This window comes from Molossus molossus, unplaced genomic scaffold (genome assembly GCF_014108415.1).
Source record: "Molossus molossus isolate mMolMol1 unplaced genomic scaffold, mMolMol1.p scaffold_m16_p_5, whole genome shotgun sequence".
Taxonomy (NCBI): domain Eukaryota; kingdom Metazoa; phylum Chordata; class Mammalia; order Chiroptera; family Molossidae; genus Molossus; species Molossus molossus.
In genome coordinates this window covers 27,975,262-27,995,280 of record NW_023425388.1, presented here as the reverse complement: position 1 = coordinate 27,995,280, position 20,019 = coordinate 27,975,262, and the positions used below count along the sequence as shown (strand labels likewise).

The 20,019-nt window shown below is 37.8% G+C and overlaps 1 protein-coding gene across 2 annotated transcripts in view; it reads right to left on the bottom strand.

Moving 5' to 3' along the window:
- The window catches only part of MLF1 (myeloid leukemia factor 1), a 32,847-nt gene extending 15,027 nt beyond the window's left edge, over positions 1-17,820 (bottom strand). For both annotated transcript variants that reach the window (XM_036243825.1, XM_036243826.1), the window contains exon 1: positions 17,692-17,820. In XM_036243825.1, coding sequence (XP_036099718.1) covers positions 17,692-17,735 — 44 coding nt within the window. In that variant the 5' untranslated portion in view covers positions 17,736-17,820. The remainder of the gene's footprint in view (positions 1-17,691) is intronic.
- Between the last annotated feature and the right edge of the window lie 2,199 nt (positions 17,821-20,019).

Below are 20,019 nucleotides of genomic sequence, written 5' to 3'. Positions count from 1 at the left end.
GGCTAGAATCAAGGTGTTGGTAGGGTTGTGTTCCTTCTGGAGGCCACGGGGAGAATTTGTTTTCTTGCTTTTTACAGCTTCTAGAAAATGCCTGTGTTCCTTGGCTTGCAGTCTCTCCAATTGCAAAGCCAGCAGCATGGCATCTTCAAATCTCTCTGACTCTTTCATATATAAAGGACTCTTGTGGTAAATTGGGCCCATTTAAATAATCCAGGTTACTCTCCTATTTAAGGTTAGCTGATTAACAACCTTAATTCCATCTGCAACCTTAATTCCCCATGCCATGTAAAATTACATATTAAACCGTTCTAAGGATTAGGACATGAACATTTTTTGGTTGGGGGGTGTGGGTATTATTCTGCCTACCACAGATATATTCCTAAAATCACATTATGTAAAACAATTTCTAACTGTTCCTGCCAGTCTACATAAAATGGCCTTAGAAGATTAAAATACTATAAAATACAGCCTGTGATTAACCTGGCACTAATATACTGAATGAGATTTCAATGACTGATTGAGACAATAATAAAAAACATAAACCTGAATTAGGATAAACCAAAGAGATTCTGAAAGTGTCAGCTCCTGAAGAAGTATCCACCCCAATGGCAGCCTCTGCACTAATGGTCTGATTTGTAACTGTTATTTCCTGTTATAATTCAAGGGGACTTCTGAGGTCTTTCTTAGACTACTAAATGATTGCAAAGTTAAAAAATAATTTATGAAATCCATGACAATAAAAATGGCTTTCGGTTCCTATTGTGGCAAAGAAGCTTCTGCTATACTTCCCTGACCCCCTAACACCCAAGTCCTCTCCTCATACTCTTCCAGCTATTGCCTCCTTTCCTTTAGCACTTAAAATAGTCTGTGTCCTTTACTTCCTTGTAGCTCATTCACTTGTTTCTTTAGAAATCCTTTTTCCTTCCTTTGACCTCTGCATTAAAACTTCAAGAATTCCCCTAACCTTCCAATTATTGGAACCCCGTTTCATTCCCAATCCTTGAATTCTCCGCAGCATTCCTAATTTGGGGGACAATGCATTGTTTTGAGGCTTGTTTGATAAATCTCGCCTTTAAATTATCTTCTGATAGTTCATTTTCCTTCTTGTCCTTGACAGAGCTTCCTGAGTTTCACAGATACATTATTGGTGTTTCACAATCTTGATGTCCTCAGCCTCGGGGCAACCAGGTGGGGCCTGCACTTGTGAAGCCCCTGGTGCTGGTTATTTCACGCTTCTAACAGTCTCTACTTATTGTATCCCAAGGAGTTTTGCAAATATTTTCTAATTGTGAATGACATTAAAATGTTGAAAAGTACTGCCCCCTAAAAATATACTTTCTCTAGACTTCTTTTATCCTTTATCTAGACTTCTTTTCCCTGCCCTCTCTGGACTATTTAAACGTGAACATGCTTAAAAATCTTGAGGTACTTATTAAAATGCAGATTCCTAAGATATACACCCAGGGACTGTTGATGCAGCATATCTGGAGCAAGGCCAGTAGTCAGGATTTTAACAAGAATTTTAAGTAACTTTAATGCAGATGTTCCAAGGATAAACACTAATGAATAAAAACACTAATCTACTCTCCTCAACCATTTTTTCGGAAACCTCTAGTTCAATTGCTGCTTGTTTTGATGCAAATGGTACCATTTATTTAACAAATATTTACTGAATAGCTATGTCAAAGGCACTGTGCCAGGCAGTGGAAATGGAGCCCTGACTTTGGGAGGGCTATAGCCAATTTTCAAGTACCTGTTTGCCAGGAAGTTGTAATACTTTCTAAAGTACTCAGAGTATAGCCCTGGCCAGTTTGGCTCAGCGGTTAAAGCGTTGGCCTGCGTTCCAGAGAGACCCGGGTTCGGTTCCCGCTAAGGGCACGTACTTCAGTGCAGTTGGCCCTGGTTGGTCGTGCGGGTGGCAGCCACTCAATGTGTCCCTTCACGTCGATGTTTCTCTCTCTCTCTCCCTTCCTCTCTCTCCCTCCCGCTCTATCTGTACAAAAAATGGAAAAATATCCTCGGGTGAGGATAAAACAAACAAATAAAGTACTCAGAGTATAAATTACAAATAATGAAGTGATTATTGAACATTTGCCTATTTCTATCTTAATAAGTTTTTAAACTTAACATTTTTAACAGTCTTTTTCCCTAGATAGCTTTTCCTCTTTAAATCTCTATTTCCATTAAAGGGATGCTATTATTCTCTGAATCATCCAAGTTCAAAATTTTGGGAAAGGACCAAAAGTTAGCTGGGTTTTTATCTATCATGCTAGCTCCAAGGGAGGAAAAAGATGAACTCTGGTTCCATGGGAAGAATAAAGGAGACGGCAAATGCTCTAGTTCAATCAACCTCCATCAAGAAGTTTCAGAACTGGCCAGTTTGGCTCAGCGGTTGAGCGTTGGCCTGCGAACCAGAGGGTCCCGGGTTCCTTTCCCACTAGGGGCATGTACCACCAAAAAAAAGGAAAAAATTGTTGGGGAGGGATGGGGAGGGAAGAATTAGTGGGGGGAAAAGGAGAAACATCTGTAACAAAAATAGATTAATTTAAATAAAAAAAAAAGTTTCAGTTGGCTTACTTCTAAATTACCATTGTTTCTTGTATCTTACTATTTCCTTCTTAGAGTCTAACATCTAGTAATTTGAGCACAGTAAAATGAGTAGTCATAGGTCTAAGTTTATTTCACAGCAAACAGAAACAATGGCTGATCTTCCTTAGTGTTAAGAGAATTCTGATCACAGTCTGATTCTCATTCTTACTAAGCAATATGTAATCTATTTTTTAATGTATTAAAATTACATTATCATGGGTCCAAGTGTAAAATTTAAAAAGAACATGATCTTGTCAATCCTCAATTTCCCTTCTCAATATTGGTTTTAAGGATTTCAGCCTTTCGTTATACCTAGAAATTAATCTTGTTACTTCTTTCGTTATTTACTATTCTCTTCTTTTTATCTGTTCCTTCTTTGTAGAACTTTACAGAAAGTGTTTGTTTTTTATTTTATTTTAGAGAGAGAGGAAGGGAGAGGGAGAGGGAGAAACGTCAATCGGCTGCCTCCTATACGCCCCTCACTGGAGATCGAGCCACAACCATAGCATGTACCCTGACCAGGAATCGAACCAATTGCCTCATGGAGCACAAGGTAATGCCCAACCAACTGAGCCACACCTGCCAGGGCAACTTTCAACCCTCTGTGATTTTGTGCTGCAGATCAGAAGAAAATCCTTGGCTCAGGTTACTAATTCAGTCTTTGGTTGTGAACATTGGCTTATTATTTTTAAGATCAAAAATTTAATTTCTGGTATCTCTCTCTCTTTTTAATGAATGCACTATCTTCTGAAATCTCTGAAGCTATTTCACATTTATCTGCTTATTTAACATTTTGACACTCTTCTTTTTTTTGTTTTTTATCCTCACCCGAGGACATTTTTCCATTTTTTATTCAGATAGGGCGGGAAGGAGAGAGAGGAAGAGAGAGAGAAACATCGATGTGAAAGGGACACATTGAGTGGCCGCCACCCACATGACCCAACCAGGGCCGGGGACAAACTGCAGCCAAGGTACATGCCCTTAGTGGAAACCGAACCCGGGTCTCTGTGGACCGCAGGCTGACGCTCTAACCGCTGAGCCAAACTGGCCAGGGCTTGACACTCTTCTTTTTTTAATATCCAAGTTGTCATCGGATATAATTTCTTCTCACTAAAAACATTAGTAACAGTTCTTGTTCTGCAGGTATACTTGTAATAAATTCTTATTTTTCTTTTATATGAAAATATTTTATTTCACCCTTTAAAGAATATTTTTACAAAATAAATTTAGGTTGACAGTTTTAGTCCTGCAGCACTTTAAAGATGTTTCATTGTCTACAGGCCTCTGTTGTTTCTGGTAAGAAGCCTAAGATAATTCAAAATATTTATTATCCTGTATTTAATCAATGTGTCATTTTCCTCTAGCTGCTTTTAAGATTTTTCTCTTTATCTTTGGTTTTCAGAAGTTTGACTATGATGAATCTAGGCATGTTTTTCTTCATATTTATTCTTAGGAGTTTGCTTATAGCTTCTTGGCTCTCTAAAGTGTTATCTTTCAACAAATTTGGTAATTTCCATTATTATTTCAACTAGTTTTTTTTTTTATTTTTTTATCCTCATCTGAGGACATTCTTTTATTTTTTGTTCAAGTAGAGTGGGAGGGAGAGAGAGGAAGAGAGAGAGGGAGAAGGAGAGAGAGAGAGAGAGAGAGAGAGAGAGAGAGAGAGAGAGAGAAACATTGACAAGAAAGGGACACATCGAGTGGCTGCCACCCTCACAACCAACCAGGGCTGGAGACAAACTGCAACCGAGGCACACGCCCTTAGCAGGGACTGAACCCGGTCTCTCTGGACCGCAGGCCGACGCTCTAACCTCTGAGCCAAACTGGCCAGGGCTCAACTAGTTTTTATGACTCATTCTCTCTCTTCTCCAATTAAGATTCTATTTTTGTTGTGTTTTGGATTGATTTTTATTAATATATATTCAAGTCACTGACTCTTTCCTCTGTCATCTTCATTCTGCTGTTATTGCTATCCAGTGAATTTTTTCCTTAAAAATATTGATCCTAGAATTTTCAGTTCTAGAATTTTTTTGTTTTGTTTTATAATTTTTCTTCCTCCACCAATAATTCATTTTTTTCATTCATTGCAAGCATACTTTCCTTTATATCACTGTAGAAAATTATAGTGAGTGCTTTAACTTCTTGTCTGTTAATTCTAACATCTGGATCACTTGGGGATCAATCTCTATAAGTTATCTTTTCTCTTGAGAACGAGTCGCATTTTCCTGTGTCTTTGTCAAATAATTTAAAATTGTATCTGTACATTGTGGCTATTATGCTGTGGAAGCTATATATCTGTTATATTCAGGAATGTTGACTATTTTTTAAGTAGTCAACTACCCTGGTGGCCTTCAAATTCAAATCCTGTCTTGTGAGTAGCAGTTCAAATCTCAGTTTACTTCTTTTATCCTCAGTTGGAATGTTTTATGTCTGTCTCACACACGCATGGTTTAAGCCTGATGATGATTTTTGTGCAGTTTTTCACAGTACTTGGTATCCACCTTCTCTGATTCTCTCCTTTTGGAGATGTTCCCCCACATCTTCCAGTGATTATGGTTACATTAAATAAACTCTGTCCCTGGTTCCTTGAATGATTTCAAGTATTCTATCAGAGTGTTAGCTACCCTTCACCGCACAAATCAAGCTTACCCTCAGGCTAAATTGTCTTTCCCTTCTTGCAACTATTGAGTCACCACCTCCAATACATGTCTGCTTTTGGTCATTCTTTAGAAAGCTGTTTTTGTATTTTATCCTGGGCATAAAGTGTTATCTGCAGGAGAGTTGGTACAACTGAGCCACAATAGAAATTAAAGTCTCTTGAAGATATTAATTACATTTTCTATAGTCTTCTTTGTTTCATTAGCTTGATTTTTTAAATGCTAGCTTAGCTTCTATTTCTCATATTAGTTTTCCTCAAATGTTTGCAGTTATTTATATATTCAGAACAAGAAAAGTAATGAATGTTAAAAAATGAATGACTTAAAGTATTTTAAGTGACTTTTATAGATCTGAATTAGGAAGGTGAAGTTGGAATGTGTGCTTATTCCTAGTTTGGTTCACTGGCTGAGAGGTCTATTTTCCATCTCTCTCTCTCAGACCTTGGCAACTATCCTTTTATTTAAATAAGAAAAAGCTCTCATTTTAATATCTTCTCCAAACTCTTTTAATCCAAGGCCTAATAAACATCTCTCTTTTTCTCTTATCAAAATAGCTTCCCTAGCTTAAAATTTCCTTTTATTTTTCTTTATTGATCTTTAGAGAGAGGGAAATGGAAAGGGGGAGAGAGAAACGTCGATGAGAGATAACATCAATTGGTCACCTCCTGCGTGCCCCCCGACTGGAGATTTGGCCCACGACCTGGGCATGTGCCCTGACTGGGAATCAAACTGGCGACCTTTTGGTGCATGGGTCGATGCTCAACCACTGAGCCACACCGGCTGGGCTCCTTTTATTTTTTATTGCGGTAAGAACACTTAACATGAAATCTACTCTCCCAACAAAAATTTAATGTACAGTATAGTTTTGTTGACTATAGGCACAATGTTGTACAGATCTGTAGATTATCATTTTCTTGGTCCTCCATTTCTGAGATTAAGTATACCAAAAGAGTACCCTGGGAGCCATAATCTATCCTGTTAAAAAATAAGTGAGGGGAGGGATAGAGTGATTGCAAACTTTCATTTTCCCATCACATATAGTTAGTTTTACTTACCTGCTTTAAAATAGCAACATAAACCCTGGCCAGTTTTGCTTAGCAGTTGGAGCATCGGCCAGCAGACCAGGGAGTTTCAGGTTCGATTCTGGTCAAGGGCACATGCCTCAGTTGTGGTGTTGGTTGATGTGTCTCTCTCACATCAGTGTCTCTGTCTCTCTGTCTTTCTCTCTCTCTCTCTCCCTCCCTCTTTCCCTCTCTACCTCCCACTCTGTCTGAAATTCAGTGAAAAACATCCTCTGGTGAGGATTGAAAAATTAAATAGCAACATAAGTGGGAGGAAAAACAAAAAAAATTTTCCTACCAGAAATTAGGGAGCAGGCTTGGGGTCAGAGGGGAGATACAGATTGAGGGGGAAAAGGAGGGGGATATAAAAGGTAGATTAACATTCAATCCATTTAACTTCCTTTCAATGTGCCTTTCTATACCGCAGAGGCTACAAAGCTAAAAATTTAATTTCTTAGATTCCATTACAGCTTTAAGGTTCTAACTAGATTTAACTTCTGCCGATTATAGGCAACTATTTGAGAAGTGCAAGGAAGAGGTGTGGCAGAGTCTGTATATAACTATTACTTCTTTTTGTTGGTAAGCAGGACAGTTTTTCCTGTGGCAGTGTTAGCGGAACTCGGTTCTGACCGCTAAGCCTCACGGGTACTGGGGCAGGCACAAGGAACCCACTTTGCTGGCAGGGGCCTGGCAAGCACACCATGGCTCTGGAGCCAGCGGCAGCTTCCCGATTCAGCAGTCCCTACTGCTGGCAGTAGCAGTTGCCCCCTTGGCGGTCTGGATCTGTGATGTGACGCTGGGAGTCATTCCTGAAAGTTCAGTCTCGAGTCTGTTTCTTCAGTCATCACAAGAATTATCTAAGCCATTTAATGCTTTGTAATAAATTTCTACCTAAAGGTGCTAGAGTAAGTGTTGTTTTCTGCAAACTTAAACAACGTAAGTGGGAAGGCAGGCTCATTTTCTTTTTGTCAGCTTTAACCTCATTCCAGCACTTCTGAGTAGTACTGACCATTCCAATTATTATTTTTTTTTAATTATCATTTTCCTTTTAAGTACTCATCATTATTTTTTTTCTACTTTTTTCCCCCTTTCTCTCAAAGGGAATACATAGGTTATCATTACTTTAACTTGAAAGTATTTTTTAAAAAATTCAAGTTAAAATAATTAAAATATTGCTATTTGTTAGTCATCTTTATAAAGCAAATGTTATTGGAAATTAAAGTTAACATATAGAAAACATTGTCCACCCCCCCACCCCCGCTAGATTAGAAGCTTCTTGAAAAAAGAGAATACATCTCTCTTGCTCACTCCTCTGTTCAAAATTATCTGGCCCACAGATGTTTCTTGACTGAAAGAATACCCAAAAAAGGATAGGAAGGGTTAATAAACACTTTTCAGCACTTTAAAAGAATTTATGTGGAATATTATGCCATTTTTAAGAGGGCAAAGCCCATATTTATGTAGTGAAATGGAAGGATTAGCAAGATATATAGTATACCTCCATTTGTACTTAAAAATTCATGTATATGGGATTGTTTTCTTAGTTTCCCTTTTGATAGTTCATTATTGGTGTATAAAATGCAACTGGCCCTGGCCGGTTTGGCTCAGCGGTTAGAGCGTCAGCCTGCGGTCCACAGAGACCCGGGTTCGGTTCCCGCTAAGGGCATGTACCTTGGCTGCAGTTTGTCCCCGGCCCTGGTTGGGTCATGTGGGTGGCGGCCACTCGATGTGTCCCTTTCACATCGATGTTTCTCTCTCTCTCTCTCTTCCTCTCTCTCCTTCCTGCCCTATCTGAATAAAAAATGGAAAAATGTCCTCGGGTGAGATAAAAAAAAAATGCAACTGATTTCTGGATATTTTGTGTCCCGCTACTTTACTGAATTCATTTATCAGTTCTAAGGAAAACAGAATGGAATTACCTTAAAAAATGGAACTGCCTTATGATCCAGTGATTTCTCATCCAGGAATTTTTTTTTTAATCCTCAACTGAGGATACTTTTTTCTATTTTTATCTTCAGATAGAGTGGGAGAGAAAGAAAGAGAGAGAACTATCGAAGTGAGACAGACACATCAATTGGTTGCCTTCCACATGACCTCCACCAGAGCTGGGGACTGAACTGGAACAGAGGTATGTGCCCTTGACCAGAATTGAACCTGCAACTCTTTTGTCCTCAGGCCAAAGCTCTACTGCTGAGCCAAACTGGCCAGGGCCTCTTCTGGGAATTTATCCAAAGAAACCCGAAACACTAAATCGAAAGAATATATGCACCCCTATGTTCACTGTAGTGTTATAATAGCCAACATTTGGAAGCAGCCCAAGTGTCCATCAGTAGAAGAGTGGATAAAAAGTTGTGGTACATTTACACAATGGAATACTACTCAACCGTAAAAAAAGAAGTATATCGTATCCTTTGCGATTCATGAATGGACCTGGAGAGTAGTGGGCTAAGTGAAATAAGCCAGTCAAAGAAAGACAAATACCATATGATTTTACTTATATGTGGAATCTAATGAACTAACAAATAAAATAGAAATGAACTCATAGATACAGAGAATAGGCTGACAGCTGTCAGAGGGTAGGAGGGTTGGGAGGCTGGGTAAAAAGGTGAAGGGAGTAAGAAAAAAACCAACAATTCAGACACAGACAATAGTATAATGATTACCAGAGGGCTGGTGGGGAGAGGTAGGACAGAAGAGGGTAAAGGGGGGAATAAGTGGTGATGGAAGGAGACTTGACCTGGGGTAGTGAACACACAATACAATATACAGATGATGTATCATGAGTTGTATGCCTGAAATACTTATATAATTCAATTAACCAATGTCACCTCAATAAATTCAGTAGTTTTTAAAAAATGTCTGTAATATAAAATTGCAAACAAATGAAAAAAAGTATGTACATAAGTATGTATAGAAAAAATCCCACAAGGCTCTGCAGCAATCTGATCACAGTGGCTATATCCTGGGAAGGTCACTATATAGTTGAGGGCCAAAGGTGGAGGGGATTCCTTTTTTATTTTTTGTTCTTAAGTCATTTTGTTGAAGTATAGCACATACAGAAAAGTGCACGGATGCTGTGTACAGCTCAGTGAGCTTTCCCCCATCTTAACCATGTTTAAATATATAGCTCGGTAGTATTAAGTATATATTCACATTGGTGTGAGGAGGGAGGGAGGCTTTTAACCATATAGTCTTCTGTGAAGCCCCTTTGTACTTCATAAAATAAGGTATTAATTGCCAGATGTTGGATGTTACTGAATTTTAAATGACTTTTTCATTTTTTAAAGTCTTATAGTATGTGTGTATATATGGAAAATTAAAATGGGAAAAAGTTCTTCAATTCCAAATCAAATGCAAATATTCAGTCCAGGCTATATAAATGTGTTTTCCTTTCATAATAGTAATAAAGCTTATTTCGTGGCAACTCCCACTAATATGCTGTAAAAAAATTATGCCTGTTTATCTCAGTGAAAACCCTAAAGTACATTAGCTTGTCAAAGTTTGGTATTCATAGTAATATGCTACTAAGTTTTATGTTTTAATGAATTTGTATTTCACAGCTGTTAATTAGGCATTAGTTTTAAAAATATCGTAGGGCAGAAACCGTACTCCGAAAACACTGTGTAGTTCTGAGGCCTTACTGCCTTAATTAAAATTGAACATAATTTCTGAAAATTGAATCAAGAAATCTGTTATGTAGAATGCTTCAAACAATTAAGTTGTTTCTACCATAAATCATGTAAAGGTGAGTGTTTTTAAGCTATCTAAAATATATTTTTTTGAAACTACTGTGGTCAACTAGATTAGATTACTGTTTTGCAACTCAGAAACATATCTCAGCAGTGAGGTTTTACTAATAAAGAATGAAGTGTCAATAGCTCCAGCAATCATAATCTAGTCTTCTACTCAGAAAGCAGTACCATTTCCTATCATTTGAAGATATTACAAAGTATTAAAACAAAAAAATAAAAAGATGAGTATTCTCTAAATAAGTCTAATAGGCAGGTTGTATACAAAAGTGTCTCCAGACTTGTTCTACAGATGTTTTATTCTTGTGCAATATCAATTGTTTTAAAGGAAATTGTTAAGTAGTAAAAGAAATATAGTTACAAATGGCTTTAAAAAATAGCAGGTCCTCTGCACACTTGACTGATAAGATAATTCCAATCATCTGCATTAGGCCCACTGCTGGTCTGGATGATTCAAACCACTTTACAAAGCTGATGGTTGACTGATCCATATTTAAAAACTTTAAACATGTCAGTACTCTTACTTCTCCATTTGCTCTTCTACCACAACCCTCCTGTCCTTTTATATACTGATCCACTTGGGGACACTGCTCTGAATACTTTGCAGCCTTCTTCCTGCTTACTGAAAAATTGTATGCAGAGTCACGAAAGGAAAGTACTTTCCAGTGAGTGCAGATTAAGGATATTCTTAGTAAAGAGAACAGAAAAATTTCACAGGAATCTAGAAATTAAGTTATCCTTAACCAAATTAGTAACTGAGTCAGAATGAAGAGACTCTTTAGTTGAATGTTGGGTATTAACTGGAGAAACATAGTTGTATTAAATTCACTTAGGAAATAAAGACACAGGAGAATTAGGTTTATTTAGATAGTATATTTCATATTCTTTCCAATTAAAAATGATTCTAACATATTAAGAAACAAACAAGTGCAGGTATTATACATAATAATGCAGAAAAATTGAAATAAGGTCATTTCCATGAATTCTTGTGAGATTTTTAGTTTTGGATTTTTGTATTCTTGATAGGAGTGATAGGCACAAAAAATTTAATAGGCTACCATTCCTGGATTGTCCACCTGTTAAAAATTGGAGAATCACTCTTGTAGCAGAATTACAGGTAACTTGTATTATGGGGAAGTTGTAAGAATTTAAAACCTAAATGGATCAATGGCACACAATAAACAGCTTATGTTTTAACACACTAGAAGACAGAAAGAAAGTTGTTTTATGTTTTCCCAAATCAAGATCTGAAGATCAAAAGTTACTTTAAAATTAAGGAATCAGAATTTGGTGTACCTCCCTACTTTTCACTGAAACAAAACAAAACAAAGTTTCAAGTACTTCTAAGATTCTAAAGTGAGTTGTCTAAGAAACAATTTCTAATTCTGATCTCTACAATGAGATTATTCCAAAGTATTTCATATCTCAATAATAATGCCAGATGATACCAAGCCAATTGGATTTTTGTTAATTTTGTTTGACGTGAATATGATATTGTGGTTATGTAAGAAGATAATCATATTTTTCACAGATGGATGTATTTGAAAATACATCGCACTGAGATAACAAAAAGTCTGAAATTTGCTTTTAAAACACTGGAGACAAGTTATAGAGACCACTATAGCAGTGTAAATTTCAAAACTCTTGGTTTTGGGTATACAATATTGATACACTGTTATACTTTTGTAGTATGTTTAAAATATTCCATAAAAATGTCTTTAAAGAATAAAGAAAGAAATAGAACTACGTAGAGTTAAAGGATTTCATACCACCTGATATTTTTAAATGAATGATTCAAAAGAGAGTCCTTTTGCTTAGAACTCTATATTCACTGGATATTTAAAGCTTAGGATATGAGAATGAGTAAAATGTTCATTACTCAAGAAAACCTGTTTGCCCTGGCTAATGTGGCACATTTGGTTGAATGCTGTCCTGTGCACCGAGAGGTTACCAGTTTGATTTCCAGTCAAGGGCACATGCCCAGGTTTTGGGCTGGATCTCCAGTAGGGGGCATGCAGGAGGCAGCCAATAGAGGATTCTCTGTCATCAATGTTTCTCTTTTCTTTCTTCCTCTAAAATCAATAAAAGACATTAAAAACAAAAAACCAGTTCACCTTTCCTTTAGATACGTGGGTGAGATTCAACTGTGATGCAGAAAATATTTAAGGGAATACAAGATTTTGTACCGTGGATAAATGAGTATTAAACAGCTACTATTTTCCTATTGAAACAAAGTTTAGTGAGACGTATTTTTCTGATTGCATTACAACTGGGCTAGAATTCAGCAACTAAATGTGGCTAATTTAAAATGTTGCCTAGGTTTCTCTTTATTTAAATAGGAGTAGGCATATTGATATGTAGGGCAAATGCTAAAAAAGAAATCTTTATTTTTTGAGTGACATGAACAAAAGGCTGCCTGTTGGAAAAAGCATTGAGATAAAAGTGGGCTTGCACTCTGGCTTTTGCACCTGTCTGAACCATTCAGGAAGAAATCTGGCTGGACCCTGAAGTGAGTTAAACTCATGTCTACCCAGAACAGCAACTGTTCGGAGATGAGACTTTACTATTTCTCTTGTTCAAGTCTGAATTTTTTTTTTAAATCAAAGCCCAAAATCTCTTGTAGTAAACCGTTGTTTTTAAATTAACCTAATACAGAGTTTATTTGATCAGGTGAGAAGTTAATAGTTTTTATATATTTCTATCTATCCATATTATTCTCCTTTGAAAATAAATGTTTCATTTGTTCAGGAAAAATTTGCTTATACTAATATGATGGCCATACTGCCTCTTTCAAGATCACTGACACAAACCACAACCAAACATAATGACATTTGGTACTAAATGTCATTTTTCTACTCTGTATTATCAACCTATCACAAGCTAGGAGAAATAAATTGTTACCACCTCCCCCCACATAACACTTTAACTCTTAAATTAATTCTGGGTCTCTTAGGAATAATTTCAACATAAACTTTTTTTTTTTTAAGGACTGCTATAGTTTCACTTCAGAATAAGCCCTGTTTTTAAGACTCAAATATAAATATACATATGTATATATCTACATGCACATACATATTTGGGGGGAGAGGTTACAATTTTATTGGGCCTGTACAAGAATACAGATATTTATGCTTCTAAATAAAAACCATTACAATATTTGTTACAGAAGTGTCTCAGATTGACATGGCAGTCCCATTCATCAAGGGAAATTCCTTCCTTCCACTATACATAGTAGTAGCAAAAGCTTAGGCAGCAGATTGTTATGGTTCTTTTGATCATAAAGAAATGTTCCCTAGTTTCAATGAGGTGTATGGGTGTATAAAGAACACACATCAGGTGATCCAAATTTTGAAGCTAGAAATAAACACATGTAACATTCATAAGAAATTCTTGAGGGATGGGCCATAACTTCTACAAATTTATGTTAGAGTCCACAGGGCTAAGCATACAGTAGAAACCTAAGAAATACTTGAAGAATGAATTACATTGCTATAGGCAATTCTATTTTCCCAATGATCAGAAGCACAATTTAAAATTGATACTGAGTGGGTTGTAGGAATGGCTAAGCCCTCTCACATCCTATAAGTATGCCCTACTTTTTTGTGAATATTTATGTTTATTGATAGAACTAAGCATTATGATATGATTAGATGCTACCAAAAGGCTTTCCTTGACCCAGCAACTATGTTATAAATGTGTCGTGCTCCTTAACTACCCACTGAACCAAAAAATACCCCAAATCAAGTCTACCTTAGAAATTCTTTCAGTTTAGGGTTTATAGTACTTCATTCTATAAATATGATATCCTGATATATATAAAGTTCAATTATAAGAATTATCTATATAAAAATATTTCTGAGGACAGAAACTTTTAAGTGGTAAAACTCACAGTGGCTGTTAGGAGTCTTAAAATGGAATCCTGATAATCAAAACTTTAAATTTTAGCTGAGAATTATTCAGTTATCTTTATTCAATTATTAGAATTAGAATACTAATAATATTTATATAAAAGATGGCATGAAGTACTTAGGTTTAATTTATATTAAGTAATGGATACTCAGTAGCACCAAACTACATTATCTTGATGAAGACCCTAGCTCAAACTATATGTCTGAAAACAAATATGTAAGCAACCTCAAACACTGTTTACAAAAGCTTATCTAGTAAGGTAATTTTGTCTTATTTCCAACTATGACAAAATTCTCAATTAAGAAAATACCAGTCAGTATCTTTCTTGTACATGGAATACATTTACTTTCAACATTCAATAAGTATGTCAAAGTGTCCTCCAATTACCTCCAAAGTGCAAAATAAAAAAGTTAAATAGAGATTATAAAAATGTAAGTTTTAGCTTCTGTGGAGATCAAAGAGATGGAAAAAGCAACATTTTGTGAATATTTGCAGTTCTTTGACCAAAGACATGTATGGTGCCCATATGAAGAGTTGGGTGCCTTAAGGAAATGCTAACAATTTATGATTAAAAATAAGGGTGATAAATATATCAACCCACTTCTGAGCCTTTAATGTCTAATAGCTTACAGCTATTCTTTGTAGACTTGCATGATCAGAATTCCATTTCTGTAGCTCATACAAAGTAGAAATTTCTAGATTGTACTAGATACATATAAACGTTTACAGTAAATTATTCTTTCAGGGTATAGGATAGATACCAAAATAATTTTAACGTCAAATTAATTTTCCTGCCCATACATGCAGATTTTTATTTCTTCTTTAGCAAATACAAATGGGAAGGGAAAATAGCGTTCTTGAGAGAAAACTGCATGCCAGGAAGTACCAGCTTTTTTTTTTTAGGCTTTATGGGGGCTTTTTTTGAACCGGGGACCTCTTGATGTGCAGTCATAGCCTTTGTGTTTTTAACTAAATTACAAGTATTCTTTCTTTACAAGTTACATCTGAAGGTATGCCATAAGTCAATTTTCACTGAAATAACTTCAGCTCAGAAACATAAGAAGATACCAATATAAAAAAGCCCCCAATATATAATGAAACAAACTTTAAAATATCACTTTTAAAGTTTCCCTTAAGTTTTCTGACAAAACATTTAATATGAGCTATTATGTAAAGGTAGACATTTAAAATGAATTTATTTGAATTCAAAACCACAAATTTTAATTATCTTTTTATTCAGATATTTTAAGCATTTGACAATTTGACCACAGTATTTCACTTGTCTCAAATTATTTAAAATAATTTTAATTTTATATCTAGAAGTATATATTTTTCATCTTCCCACTTTTGCATAATTAGTAAAGTAATGGAGTATGCTTATATTGATATCCTTGATTCTGAGCTGATGCATTATTTAGAAAATGGTAGTGTTCAAAAAAGGTACCAACATCAACAATGGCATCTGAATGCAAATAATTACTTTAAGCAATAAATACCAGATTAACTACAAGACAAGAGTCAAGAACACCAGATTATCATTACACAATATTTATTAAAAGCTTTCTACGTGTTGGACATTAAACTACCCACTAGGGAACCCAATGACCGGATACATAGTGTTAGCAATAGGAATAATGTTTATATAAAAGATGGCATGAAGTAGTTAGGTTTAATTTATATTAAGTAATGGATACTCATTTTGTTTGAGTTTGGGTAAAAGGGGTAGATCAAATGACATTATTTGAAATAAATATAAACTCACATTCTTTTCTCTCTAACCTCCCCAAAGTATGTTTACTCTCTGTATTGTTCATTGTGGAGCAAAGAAATGACAAGCATGATTCAGTTTTATAAAGTTAATTACAATAATTTTATCCTAAATTTTTATTATATCGCTTCCTACATTTGAAAAAGGCTACAAAGTGATGACTAAAAGACCTACTGGCATGTAACTGATGGTCCTTTCCATCCTAAGTACAGGGGAAGAGTTCTTTGAGGCATGCCTACTATTTGTGGTCTGTTACTATTTCTGACCCTGACTCTTGGATTCATTGCCTTTGCTCAAAAAGAGTCACCCAAGAGTTTAAATTACAGTTTTGCTAGACATCTTAAAGATGGTACTAATTATACACTCACAGTTTAGTTAAAACCATTGCTGTTTTTGATATAATCAGGAACATAATACAACAGAAAAGTTGTGTATTATTTATTATCTTTTTAACTCATTGTACTGATATCACAGTTACATAAGAACCACTTCAACAGCTCCACTAATCTATGAATATATTTAGTCCTTATTCTCAAGAGGCTTTTAAAAGAGCAAATCATAATATAAAATTTGAAATTTGTTAAAATGACACTGATTGTAATGTCCCAAGAGCTTCTAAATAAGTGAACTAGAACAGGATAATCAATTTGCCTGAGTCCATATATACCTTAATTATAATGAATAACCTTTAGAATAAAATATTTATAATTTTCTTTTTTTATATTAATCATTTTATCCATTCCACTGTTAACTGGTGTCTCAATTATTACTTTGTTGTTAGGCAGTTTAAAACAATACTGACACATTTAAGTCAATATTTTCCTTTAAAAAAAAATCTATGTAGTAAACTGTTAACATTTTAATCTTTAAAAAAAAGGGAAAAAAAAAAGATCCCTTAGTTGCCTAGAGAGAGAATTTCAGTGATCAAATTAAATTAGGACACCAAGTCAAAATTCAAACTGTCAAAACACGTGGGCAAAAACGTATCACATATCTTCCAGTCCTAGAGATGCAACTAGATTATTACTTTTATAAAATCGCCAAAGGAAGGATTAAACAAAGCAGAAAACTAGCTCATAATGGAACAACGAATCAATCTCTGGGTGTCTCTTCCTAAGGCATCACATTCTCTCCCTGGGACGGTCCACGGGGCTGGCCCTCCTCACCCGAGGTGTTAAATGCACCCTCTCCCTGCCCCCCGCCCTGTTTGTACTTCTGCCTGGGCAGAGTCCCTCCCAAACAAGGCTGGCTTTGTAAGAAAGCAAGCAAAGAAAACAAACATCGCACCCGGCAACTTCCAAGCCCTTGGCGGTGACAGGCAGGACAATGCTCCAACTCTGCTGTGCTGTCATAAACACCTATATTATTACAAGTGCTGTGTTGGAGACGTCTCCCTTTCAGAGAACCGCCGTCCTGAGAGACACGCTCGCGCCCCCGTGGAGTCGGGGCAGGTGCGGCCAGGGCCCTGTGAGCACGGAGACGCGTTACCAGGGGGCGGTCACCGCGCCCCGCACAGCCCCTGCGCCTGCGAAGCCCTCCCTCCGGGGGCGGAAAGCAAAGGGGCACCCGACGTCTGGCCAGGCTCAGGGCGGCTCTCACCGGGGTGGGGGGCAGGGGAGGGCTGCTCGGGCCCCTCCCCGCCTCACGCCCCCAGCCTTCCCCGCACCACGTCCCTAAGTCATTTCCCATCCAAATCCTTCTTACTTCACCTCACGGACCCAAACACGGACCCAAACCCTCCTGCTTCACTCTACGCCCCGGTCCTCCTCTCCCCTCCCTCACACCCCCAAGTCCTCCTCTCCGGTCCTTCTCACGCCCCGTGGTCCTCCTCTTCGGCCTGCCTCCCGAGGCCCCCCAATGCCCTCTCGCCCTCTAAAACTTGTTCTTTCCCCTTAAAATAGCTCCCTTCGAAATCCCTAAATTCCCGCGCGCTCGCGGGCTGCCGCCCCGACACTCACGAGAAGAAGGGGTCCTCGTCAAAGTTGCTCAGCATCCTGAACATCCCGCTGTGTCCCGCGGCGGCGCGGACAGACTGCAGAACGATGTATAACTGGCCGCAGCCGCGGCGGGAGCCCGCCTGCCCCGCACGCTCAACGCTTCTCTACGGCCGCGAAGGCGGGGCCCCCGGGAGAGGCGGTGCGTGGCGCGGAGCTGCTTTCCCATTGGACGCAGGTTCCCTGACGTCACAAAGACGAGGCGGGGACAATGCGCCGCTGCCGTGACAACCGCGGTAAACACCGAGGTGAGAGTTGGGCCTTGGGCGGGTGCAACCCTGCAGCCTCCGGAGGGACGCGCGCTTGTGCTCCGGCCAGCACGTGTACAGTTAGACCGCCCTCTGCGTGACCTTGGGCAAGTCGCCCTTGGCCTCGAAACCCAAGTCTCTTTTCAGGAAAGTGAAGATGCATCAAGGTTTGAGCTAGGTGGCATCCAAAGACTCATTCACCAGCCACATTTTGTGACGCACAGGAGTCTTATATCTGAAATAGCCTGTGGTCATTGGCCAAAGCTGTGCACAAATAATGAGAAAAAAAATGTGCAAAACGTTTTTGAGTACAGTTAGTAAATAGTGTACTCAGTGCTTGAAGGAAATGGGATGGATGGTGCCTATGAGATTTCAACAAACTTATTTGCCTTGTGTAAGTCTGTAATTCAGACAGTATCCCAAAGTGGGAAATGCTTATGTTATGTATACACATGGCTGGGTGGTTCAGTTGGTTGGAACGTTCTCCGAACAGAAAAGGTTGCAGGTTCAATCCCTGGTCAGGGTGCAGAGAGGAGGCAACCAATGGAAGATTCCCTCTCACATTGATGTCCCTCTCTCTCTCCTCATTTCTCTCTCAAATTAATAAAAACATCTCCATGGATGAGGATTAAAAAAAATAAAAAAGATGAGAAAGTTGCTTTCTTTTCAGCCCTCTTTACAGTCTCTATTTCAGGGAGCAAGTGCCACTTCGATGCTCCTCCCCGGTTCCTTCACCTGGCAGAGCAAGACTCAGGCGCAAAGCTTGCAGCAGGCACCCCTGTCCAACTAAAATTCCATTACTGTACATTTTTGTTTTAATTATATGTGAGTCTTCTTTTTATGGCAAGTGAAACTGGTTTGAAATTTAAAGCACATACTAATAGCTAGTCTTTAAAAATTTGAGTGAAAAGTGAGTTAATTTAAAGAAACAGCACGGGTGGAGTTTGAACATGGGGGAAGACACAGTATGACAGTGGCACACATATTATTGAGTTTCCCAAAACACTGTCCTGAGGTCTTCCAGGAACATAGAAGCAGGTGGAAGAGAAGATAGAAGAGAGGACATTAAAGAAAGAATGATAAAACTGCAAGTCCACCTTTAATTCATTGAACTCCCCAACCTTTCTAGGGTGCTTTTCTGTGGAGATAGAGGGCCATCTATGGCTCCACAGGGCTTCCTGGGATGGAGCCAGAGAGGTGGCACTCAGCCAGCACAAAGAAGCGTGCAGGCCCTGATTTAGAGGTGGCAGGAGCACTCTGGGGTTATTTTGGGAGATGGAAATTTAATCCTTTGGACCTTTTACTTCTCTACCTTTAGCCAAGTTCTCTGGTAGCCTCCTTTATCCCAGGCTGGTGGCAAGAGGTAGGGCAGACTTCATAGCCCAAGGAAAGGGAGTAGAGCTCTTCCAGGGAAGAAGATATTTTCTCCTCTCGCCCCAGAAGGAAGCTCAGGAAGCATATATATATTGGGGATTTCTAAATTAGTTTCAAGGCAAAAAAAAAAAAATTGCTGGGGGTGGGGAGGATGGGAAGAGATAAACCACAGAACTTATATGCATGTATACATAACCAATAAACATGGACAACAAAGCCGGGGACAGGGTGGGGGTGGGTTGGGGAGGGGGATGCCAATGGGGTAAAAAAGGAGAAACATCTGTAACAAAAAATAGATAAATAAATAAACAACAACAACAAAAAATTGCTATAAGACTTGCATTATTTTCTCTTTAAAATAGTATGACCCAAGATGTTAAGGAGGACACACTTGAAAAAAAAAACTTAAATGAAATGGGGTAAGTTATTGGTGATAAATGACAGTATTAAAATAATTCTGGATTAAGGTCAAATAAAGCAATTTGAGAGAAAAATTTCCCTCTTGTTCCCATTGGGGATTTTTCTTAGGCTCACATTTGTTAAAACATATTAGTCATGGAGTTACCTGGAGCTTCTAAAAGCAGTTTGGGCCTAATGGCAAATGCTTTAAAAAAAAGTTAGTGGAGGAAATAGAGTTGAAGCTGGAGAGACCTCATCCAGCTTCTTACCT